This window comes from Sapajus apella, unplaced genomic scaffold (genome assembly GCF_009761245.1).
Source record: "Sapajus apella isolate SASKATOON/1434 unplaced genomic scaffold, GSC_monkey_1.0 scaffold119, whole genome shotgun sequence".
Lineage (NCBI taxonomy): Eukaryota > Metazoa > Chordata > Mammalia > Primates > Cebidae > Sapajus > Sapajus apella.
Window position 1 is genome coordinate 3,153,505 of NW_022437059.1, and position 10,768 is coordinate 3,164,272.

At 41.5% G+C, this 10,768-nt stretch overlaps 2 protein-coding genes across 2 annotated transcripts; both read left to right on the plus strand.

Annotated features, from left to right (window-relative positions):
- Window positions 1–369: 369 nt before the first annotated feature.
- On the plus strand, window positions 370–1,449 carry LOC116538401 (olfactory receptor 10J4). The gene has a single exon (XM_032260781.1). It carries the CDS (start codon window positions 376–378, stop codon window positions 1,309–1,311), a length of 936 nt encoding a protein of 311 aa, XP_032116672.1. The 5' UTR covers window positions 370–375; the 3' UTR covers window positions 1,312–1,449.
- A 6,403-nt stretch (window positions 1,450–7,852) lies between these two features.
- On the plus strand, window positions 7,853–9,086 carry LOC116538403 (olfactory receptor 10J1). Its single transcript, XM_032260783.1, has one exon. It carries the CDS (start codon window positions 7,884–7,886, stop codon window positions 8,844–8,846), a length of 963 nt encoding a protein of 320 aa, XP_032116674.1. The 5' UTR covers window positions 7,853–7,883; the 3' UTR covers window positions 8,847–9,086.
- Window positions 9,087–10,768: the final 1,682 nt, after the last annotated feature.

Consider the following 10,768-nt stretch of genomic DNA (forward strand, 5'->3'; position numbering starts at 1 on the left):
TGTTTAAGGTAGGCTAGGGTAAGCTATGATGTTCAGTCAGGTGTATTAAATGCATTTTTAATGTGATATTTTCAACATATGATGGGTTTATCAGGATGTAACCTCATCATACGTTGAGGGGCATCTGTACTCCCTTTACATACTTACTTCCTGTCAACCTACATACTACATGTGTCCCCCTGTGCCAGCGCCCAGAGAACCTTGATGGGTCTTTCAGCACTTGCCTGTGTCTGAATGTTAAGAGTATCTGAAACCAGAGCTACACCCCATTTCAGTGCTTGCACATGGTTAATGATGATCCTGGACCAGCCTGCTGTTTCCAGGGTGGATGCTCAAACTTCCCACTTCGTCTCTTTCCCACTCAGATTGTCCTCAATGCCAAAGCCCAATTTCACAGCTGTGACAGAGTTTACATTGGAAGGTTTCTCCATGTTTGATTGGCATCACAGACTCATCCTATTTATGGCATTTTTGCTCTTGTACCTATCGACCCTTGCCAGCAATGCTATCATCTTGACAGTTATCCACCTCTACCATCAACTTCACACGCCCATGTACTTCTTCCTGAGTGTGCTGTCCATTTCTGAGACCTGTTATACTGTGGCCATCATCCCCCAAATGCTGTCCAGTCTCCTCAGCCCTCAACAAACCATCTCCATCCAAAACTGTGCCACTCAGCTCTTCTTCTATCTCACTTTTGGTGTAAATAACTGCTTCCTGCTCACAGCCATGGGGTATGACCGCTATGTGGCTATCTGTAATCCCCTACGGTATTTGGTCATCATGGACAAAAAGGCTTGTATAAAACTGGCCAGTGGATCCTGCAGCATTGGTCTGAGCACCGCTATCATTCAGGTGTCTTCTGTGTTCAGCCTTCCCTTCTGTGACGCTAATCTCATCTCTCACTTCTTTTGCGATATCCGGCCCATAATGAAGCTCGCCTGTGCAGACACTGCTATCAAGGAGTTTATTACTTTGCTCATCAGTCTCTGTGTCCTTGTTCTGCCCATGGTCTTGATCTTCATCTCCTATGTCCTAATTGTCACCACCATCCTCAAGATTGCATCAGCTGAGGGCCGAAGAAAGGCCTTTGCCACTTGTGCCTCACACCTCACAGTGGTCATTGTCCACTATGGCTGTACCTCTTTCATCTACCTAAAACCCAAATCCCAAAATTCCCTGCAGGACAGGCTTATCTCTGTGTCATACACTGTTATCACTCCCCTCCTGAACCCTGTTGTATACAGCCTGAGGAACAAAGAGGTCAAGGATGCCCTGCTCAGAGCTTTGGGCAGAAAACCTCTCTCTTAGGTGCTGCTCAGTTCAATAACAGTCAAAGAAAAAGAGTTTGGTGAGGTGTCACAGTGAGGGGCCAATATGATGAGAGATAGTATGAGAGCACCAGGTGGCTGATCTAGGAAGGAGAGGAATAGATTGAAACAAAGAAGAAAAATAATGAAAAAAGAAATAGATGGATTTGCCAAGCCAGATATATGGGTTTACCAAGCTTGATGAAAGTCAAATAAGATGAAGCATATCCATGCACTGCACTATGATGTTGGACATTATTCCTGTTACTCTTGGCATAAGGTATTATAAACCAGCAGGGGGAATAGGAAGAATATATTCTATCATATCACAGGAGTTTATGTAAGCTGAGCCTGACTGCATGAATGACACAGAGGGTACAGAAGGCCTCCCCGCTTTGCCCGAAGGTGGGACCAACTCTAGGGCAAGATTCTAGCTCCTCCCATTAGATCAGGCTGAAGTTATCTTCCAGCTGAGACCATGTTCTTGCACAGTGATTCCCTTGCCTCATCCTGCTTCTCTTACTCCCTTTCCTCTGAGGCCACTCACTCAATCACTGTACCCAGGATCTTATTTCAGCTCTGCTTCTGTGGAACCTGACCTAAGCAAGGTGGTGTCTATGTCTACGGGGCAATTACTCAGACTTCACCGTGAGTGCTCTTTTTGCATCTGTTGCACTTAGAACAGTGCCTGGTGCACAGTAGACGTTAGATATTTATTAAAACAAAGAAGGAAGAAGGAAAGAAAAAGAAAGGAAGACTGCTGTGAGCAGACAAAATACAATTAGAAGGCAGCTCTTCTCTGTTGTTTTTATTATTTTAACATTTTCAGGCTGTTTCCCCCCTTGTGACATCTCTTTTTGGTACATTCATTGAATGTATCCTAGATAGTAGCCATTATTTTAAGTATGTTATTCATTTAATCTTCATTATAAATCTATGAGATGGATATTTTATTATTCTTATTTTATGGATGAGGAAACTGAGATGTGAAATAAGCTAATTCCTCAAGGCAGAAGCAGGACTTAGACACATGCAACCCAGACCTGAAGTCTGTAGTTGCATTATAAGCTCATGGTGTTCATTTTAACCAGCTTTCTTCTCTATAACAAGTAAATTATACTACTCCATACTTCTAGGAAAAGGAGAAGCCCCCACCTCATCCCAAATTGTGGATTTATACATATCTCAGATCCTATTTGCGATGTCTTTGGACTTTGGAATAGCTGGAAGTTCAGAAATAGTGTATTGTAATACACTTTATTCCTAAAATACCTTGGTGCATCACGTTTTCACTCAGCACAACCCTCAAGAGGAAAATAGGAAAGAAAGTCTAGGCCAACAACTACTAAAGAATGACAGGTCTTGGGACCCATCAGATTACCAACTTCTGAACCTATCTTCTTTCCCGTAGTTATTGTTTACCCTGACCCCTCCCCTCCAAGAATAAATCACCTTGAGTAGGAGATACTCAAACAGTATGATACTGTAGACAACCAGCTTTGAATAGAGAGGCATGCATTCCCAGTCACAGGTCCACCATTACAAGCATATGTCCTGTTATGATATTTAACCTCCCTGGTTTTTGTTTCCTACCTGCACAGTGAAGCTGACAATATCAACCCCCAGGGTTACTGTGAGAAGTCAACAATGTTATGGACATACCATTCCCTGGCACATGGGAAGCTGTCAGTGCCTTACCCTCCACCACTCTCCATACATATTGCTCCCTAGGTCACTCTGAGGTCCACATTAAGTCACCCTTGCTATGACACAGAGCCCTAGCTTAACAACAGCGTTCTTATTTGTTCTTTGTCAATAGAATTCGCTTTTACCCAAGAGTTCTTGACTTTGCAAATGGGCTTCTCCTATAGTCCCTGATCCTATGTTCCAGTGAAAGGAAACTATTCTCCCAGGGACTTCCAAGTATTACTTCCTGGATATACCCAGGACCTTATTTCAGGCTCTGCTTATGTGGAAACAGACCTAAGCAAGGTGGTATCTATATCTATGGGGCAATCACTCAGACTTCACTCTGAGTGTTCTTTTCATGGTTAATAAACCACTAAGTAGCTGTCTGCATTTATCCTCCAGATTGCCTTTATTTATGCCCTCCTTACTGACCTGCCAAATACATCTCACAACATCATTTCCTCTTCTCTCCTAGTTGCCTCAGAGTCCCTGCAAGAAGTCCCAGGGTTCCTGTGTACATCAGTTTTCAGACACAGTCTAAATAAATACTGCAAGTATTTTTATAAGTATCATAATTCATTTGAAACCACTAATTACTAATTCACAGTTCTCCTTTTCAGAACTTATTTTTCTTATCAATAGGTACAAATAGTACAACCACTATTTTTATCCAAATAGCATCAATTTGGAGATCCATTAAATACTTGAACGTAAAAAAGGAGTTTTCATACACAGACAGTTTGGACACTCCAGCTCTACGTGACAGAAATAGTGTGGAAGACAGTGTGGGAGTAGACATAACTTCAGAAACCTCCCTTAAACCTGTTGTGAGCACTTTTCGGGGCTCTGAAAGACCTTCATTGACAATTCCAAAGCCACCTTAGAGGTGTAGACCCAGGATCCTAAACCGAATTTAATGCCATAAACAAACTATAATAAGAACTACTGGAATCTGGTCCCCAAATAAAGCCGTCTGCTAAACTAGAGGATTTTACAGCAGATTCTTTTGGCTGTTTTGCCAGCTTTGTTTCTATAGTCACACTACAAGTGTTGATTTTTTTCTAGCATAAATTCCCAATATATTTGCTGTTGGTGGCAGACTGTACTTCCTGTACGTCTCTAATCTGTAAAATGGGATACTGCTACTGACTCCAGAGGGCTAGTTGGAGGTTTATGTGAGACAAAAATCTGTGAACGTGTTCAATCAATGTTAGTTGCTGCTGAAGTAGAATACCTGTCCTTTTTGCCAGATACCACATTTTTATATCATCAACCCAGTTCCCCATTTCTACGATCTTCCTAATTTGTCCCAAGGCAATAGCATCGTAAAACCTTGAGCTCTTCTGCCCAATTGCACTCTTTTCCTGTTAAGATCTCATAGCCACCAATGGTATCTAATCAGGTACCGTTAATATGGAGATCATTTTCTTTGATTCATCTGTTACAAGAAGAAGCTATGTATATTTATGAATAATCAGAGAGTTGGCATGAATGAACCTGATGAAAGCAGTTTATGAAATTATTGGCTCTTTCCTTTCCTTTGATCCACACATAGATTCAGTTACAAGCCCTATTGATTTGCCTCAAATGGCTCTCACATCTGTCCCTCCCCTCTGGGCCAATTGCCACCCTTCTAGATCAATCTCAATGATCTCTGTCACATCAGCAGCCTACCTGGTTTTTCTTCCTTTTTTTTTTTGCCAACTTCAAATCCATCTTTACACCACTCCCAGGTCAATATACCAAATCCCAGTGCAGAGTATGTTTTACTTTTTTTCAACAAGGAAGCAAAATCACCAGAAAGACCGGAAGAGGACATACAATTGTTAGTGGTTTAAAAAAAAAAAAAAAAAGAATCATTTCCTTAAGATGCCAGTTGCTAAGGAACTTTAAAGTCCAAGAACAGGAGAGGTAAGTGAGAATCACTTGAGAGGCTCTTATAAGTGATACATTCAAATACTCTCTTGTAATCGGTTCTCACTTTACCCGCACAATGTAATTTTCCATAATCAACCTGAGTCTAATAAAGGACTGTCTCCTTCCTGTCTCACTTACAGTTATATTTCATGTTATAATGATTGTCCATCACCTGCAACTAAACCGTGAGCTCCTCAAGAGCTGGTGCAGCACCTTGTCCATTTCTGTATTTCCAGCAACTAGCACAGGGACTGACATATGCTAAGTGCTTAAAGAATGAATGGGCACAGGTAAATATCACATGGGAGACTAAGAAATTGTTAAAGAAATAATGAACAACTCATGGGAAGTATTCAGTGAGAAGTAAATTTGGAGTTGGGTCTTGACAGACAACTAGAAGCTTCCCAAACAAAGGGAAGAAAATTCTGGGTAAAGAGAACAGTGTTTAAAAGCTAATTTCTGTTTCCTAGCCTCCAAGAGATAATCTTTGGACCTAAAGATGGTGTACTTCCAGTACTGAATGCCACAGGGCAAAAACAGGCAGCATGAACTGCCTTCTGCAGAATGATGACTATATTTAAATACTTTTAATCCAAAAAGAAAACTAGATTCTTATACTAGATAGAGTTCCTGCCTATAAGCAAAAGGCCCTAAACTTCCTGAAATCCAAGGTGGAATGGCTCTAAGGCTGAGCTGCCTAGGTGTGTGAATATGGATTTCTGAGGCCCATCAGTAAAAAAAAAATAAACCACATGTGCATATACAGACTCACAATGTGCTTATTCAAACAAAACTCAACTAAATAAACCAGCTTCCTTGAATACTGTTTCAATTTGAAGCAAAAACTTTCCCCAGCCTCCCCAGGCACGAGGCTGGAATTGAGTAAATGAGTCTCACACATAATGAGACCTCCAGGTACCTGTTATCTGCATCCTCCCAGCCCCAGGGTGACTCTCAGAATATCTTCAGGGAGTGGCCCCCAGAAGCCCAGTTGCCTGATCCTGGGAGAGCATCTTCTCTGGCTTCAAAGACTTCCACACAAAGGGGTTGTCAAGAATGCCTGTGACTCTTAAACCTGACTACATTCCTAGTAGAATGTGTTTATCCTCTGCCTGTTCATTCTCAGGTCCTGCTGTAGCCCTCTTGGTCACCTTGCTCACCTTGCTTACCCTGTGCCTATCCATTGTGGCCAAGGGAGCCTGACATTTCAATCTTTACTCCTCGGCCTCCTCCAGCCCAGCTCTCCTGTTGTACATCAGTGCTAGGCAGAGTCATGCGAGTGTTCTTTGGAAAAAGGACTGAAATGGGGCTCATTACCTATGGCTGACTTGATTGTCAGCTCCTATCACAGCTGGACAAGTCTTCATAAGCTATATTTGCTCTTCTTTCCTTCTATTTCATTTGAAGAATTGTAGGCTTCCAAGAGTGGGGAGGATGCTAACCAGATCATAATAGCCGTTCTTCTACCTCAAGACAAACAAGTTTCAGACAGATCAGATTATATTTTAGCCATGTGTTCCTCAATAGGAACTCTATTGGTATTTGGAATAGGGCAATTCTTCCTTGGGCAGAACCACCACAAGTACTGCAGGACATTTCACATCGTGAATGGCCAACAGCTTCTGTGCTCACTATTATAACAGTTAAAAACTCTGCCAGGCACTTCTGATTTCACCACAGAGGTGCCATACCACTGTGTGGGTGGACTACTGCATAGCTTTTGTTCAGAAGCCTCACAGAAGACAAATGTCTTTAGATATATATTTTAGTATCAAATGATTTTCTTTGTTGGAAAATATTCTCTATTGCAGCTTTACTTTCTTTTTAGCATTCTTAGTGTAAATGATTAACAGCTGGTCATCAACTTCTTGTAAATAGATTTTTATGAACTTGAAGAAAGTCTCCATGCGTACTACCCTTCATCATTGATGTGATTTACTTTATGCAAAAATTCTCTTTCTGAATATGCATAAGCAAATCAGAATATAATTTAAATACCCTACAGAAGCTTACTGTTTAAAGAGATAAAAATATGAAATATTACATAAATTGAACTGATCCCCTTCCTTCAACAAAATGATGTATCTATGGTGTAGCTGTTTTTTATATTCAGGGTCTGCTTTTGCTTTAGGTGAGGGACACTTAAATTTGCTGTATCTTTCCTGATACAATTGTTTATTTCTGCAGAGTGGGTGTAGGCTTACTTACAAACTGTATTGGCTATATATTTGCCTTCTAGTTTAGGGAAGGTAAAGATGTAGCATATGTGAATCAGTGTTGTGAACTGTCAGCAGACTTCCATCACTCAGACAGAAGTGGGGAGAGGGCGGTGGTTGGCTAAGCTTTGCCTTTTTCTTCTTGAAGACAAGATGAGCCTTTGTACTTTGCTTCTACTTCTTAAAGGATGTACAAGAGGGATGATTCATAGTCTTGAAAGAAAAGATGTCACTAGTCCATCCCTAAAGAAATTGTTTTCAAGCACCCAATCCATGCATAATTTGGAGCTAGTGAAATATGAAAAGATGTAAAAGGTATTATAAAGTTGCTGAGTGTTTGTGTGAGGTGAGGCAACAATGATGGGGTAAAAATAATCCAAATAAACATGAGAACCTCTGAGTGTAATATAGCTTTATGAAAGGCTGAAAATGTGCACTGCTCTCTGAAGAGTAGGAAAGAAATAAGAGGAGAAAAAGATGAGCCATTCCAGATGTCAGGGATGAAGGGAAGAAGTGAAGTAGGAGTATGCATGGTTATGTAGTGATAAAGTGAGACTACATGATTCTGGGATGCATAGAAAATTATAACAGATGGTCAGAGAGTAAAAATATTTTAAGTAAAGATAAGTAAACGCAGGGATTAACTTAATCCACTAGTAAATATATCCCCAGATTTATAGCTGAGAGCTACTGAACTTCAATCAATTTCAGAAATGTGCTTTCACTGCTTTACTGAGATGATGTGACTTTTATGCTTTTATGTTTCAGATTTGGTAACCAATCAATGAAGAGAGAAAACTTTACTCTCATCACTGACTTTGTTTTCCAAGGTTTCTCCAGCTTTCATGAGCAGCAGATCACCCTATTTGGGGTGTTTCTTGCTCTATACATCTTAACCCTAGCAGGCAATATCATCATCGTGACCATCATCCGAATTGATCATCATCTTCAAACACCCATGTACTTCTTCCTGAGCATGCTGTCCATTTCAGAGACTGTATACACACTGGTCGTTCTCCCAAGGATGCTCTCTAGCCTCGTAGGTATGAGCCAGCCCATATCATTAGCAGGTTGTGCCATGCAGATGTTCTTTTTCGTAATCTTTGGCATCACTAACTGCTTCCTGCTCACAGCAATGGGATATGACCGCTATGTGGCCATCTGCAACCCCCTGAGATATATGGTTATTATGAACAAGAGGGTGTGTACCCAGCTTGTTGTGGGGGCCTGCAGCATTGGGCTGATCGTAGCAATAACACAAGTGACATCTGTATTCCGATTACCCTTCTGTGCTAGAAAGGTGCCCCACTTCTTCTGTGACATCCGACCTGTGATGAAGCTCTCCTGCATTGACACCACTGTCAATGAAATCCTGACTTTGATTATCAGTGTGTTGGTGCTCGTTGTACCTATGGGTCTGGTTTTCATTTCTTATGTTCTTATTATCTCTACAATCCTCAAGATTGCTTCAGCTGAGGGCCGGAAGAAAGCTTTTGCCACTTGTGCCTCCCACCTCACTGTGGTCATTGTCCACTATGGCTGTGCCTCCATTGCCTACCTCAAGCCCAAATCAGAGAACACCAGAGATCAGGACCAGCTGATCTCAGTGACCTACACTGTCATCACCCCGCTACTGAACCCTGTGGTGTATACCCTGAGAAACAAAGAGGTCAAGGATGCTCTGTTCAGGGCTGTTGGTCAGAACTTTTCCTGACCATTTAGAAAGAGTTCTGCTGAGGCTGTCAACATCCACGCTAGGCAGGAATATGAGGTGTAAACTCACAAGCCCTTGGCTCCTAGAGACCTGCCCCTTAAATAAGACGCAAAAAGACAAATAACAGTTTCATACAACTGGGAGTCCAAAGCTTTAAATGAAGTTTCTGGATGGAGTGTTATCCCTGTTTTTGTGGATAAGAGACAAACAAAGATAAGACTTGCCTAAATAAAAGGTCAGAAAGTAGTGTGGGCTGAGAATTTTTTACTGACCTTTTGGTTTCTTTGCGAATCTCCACCTAATGAAGGCAATAGAAAGCCCCTTGAGAAAACAGAATCCAAGACACACTTAAAATTTTTTTTCCTACAACCCCTTTCTTCCTATGCTAGAGCACCAGGGCTTCTAAAACTGGATTCCCAGTTGGAGTCTGTTTACGACATGTCAAGTAATAAGTTACTGGGTGGATAGGGAGGGCGGCCTCAGGATTAGATCGCCCAGGAGAAATAGATTTTCTCTCCTGGATGTGTTAATTTATCCCAGATTCTAGCAAAACTGCTTATTAAAGATGGTGAGCATTGACAGTTTAATTAGAGATCCTGGCAATTCCATAGTCATCATGACAGTCTTTTGAGGGCACAATCTGAGATACTCCTGGGTCCTTTCAAATGTGGTTACTTCAGAAAACACACAATGGGCAAGAGCTATGAACTAGGCTCTGTGCTAGGTCCTGGAGAAATAAAGATAAAAAAGCTTTCTTGCCTGGCTCCAGGAAGCCACAAGTCTAGTGGCAAAAACAAGCATTTGACAGTATGGTTTCGGTTCTTTATGATAAGTGATATACACAAACAATTCGAGAAGAATTCAGAAAAGAAAAAAAGGGAAAGGGAAAGAAGAGAGACTGTTGGAGATGGCAGGGAAATCTTTAAAGAGGAGGGGACCTGCAATGTAAACCGGTTTTAAAACACAAGAGAATGTTTGAATGACAAGAAAGAATCCTGAAGACGAAAAACAATATAGCTACATGTATGAAAACAAAAGGAGTAATCAGGGAATGAAAAATGATTCAGTTGCACTGAAGTGGCAATTGAAGGAGATAAAACCAGAAGGGTAGTTTGGGATCATATCCTGAAGGCCTCCTATGCCAAATTAAGGAATTCCAGCTTTAACTGTTTTTGTTTTTTGTTTTTTAAATAGAGTCTTTTTTGTTGCCCAAGCTGGAGTTCAGTGGCATAATCTTGGCTCACTGCAACGTCTGCCTCCTGTGTTCAAGTTATTCTCCTGTCTCAGCCTCCTGAGTAGCTGGGATTACAGGTGTGCACCACCACACCCAGCTAATTTTTATATTTTTAGTAGAGATGGGATTTCTCCATGTTGGCCAGGCTGATCTCAAACTCCTTACCTCAGGTGATCTGCCCACCTCGGCGTCCCAAAGCGCTGGGAATGCAAGCATGAATCACGACACCTGGCCAGCTTTAACTTTCAAACCTGGAAATTACCCAGAACTTAGAAGAGCTAGGATTCAGATTGTGAAGCATCTATATGAATTCTTAACATACTTAGCTCCACCGAGATATCCAAAACCTGTATGGAGCAGAGGGCTATGGACTCCAAGCCAAAAAAACTCATGAGTAAAAAGAAAATGTGACTAAGGTATTGGGTGGAATACACAGAAATAATTATGTACTTAAGATGAAGCTGAATCGGACCATCAGAGAGAACATGGAGCAGAGGCTGTCCCAGGACTGTCATGTAGGTTTGGGGTTTGAGATGCAGATGAGCACCGAGGGAAGAAGGATTTGCTGTCAAATCAGTGACTAGGCTGGGCCTCAGGCCTGGTGGCAGTATAGTCTTAGGGCACACTTTCTGCTAGGCTGAAAGGGTGGACTCATTAATCAGAAAAGCCTTCAAACACAACAACAGCA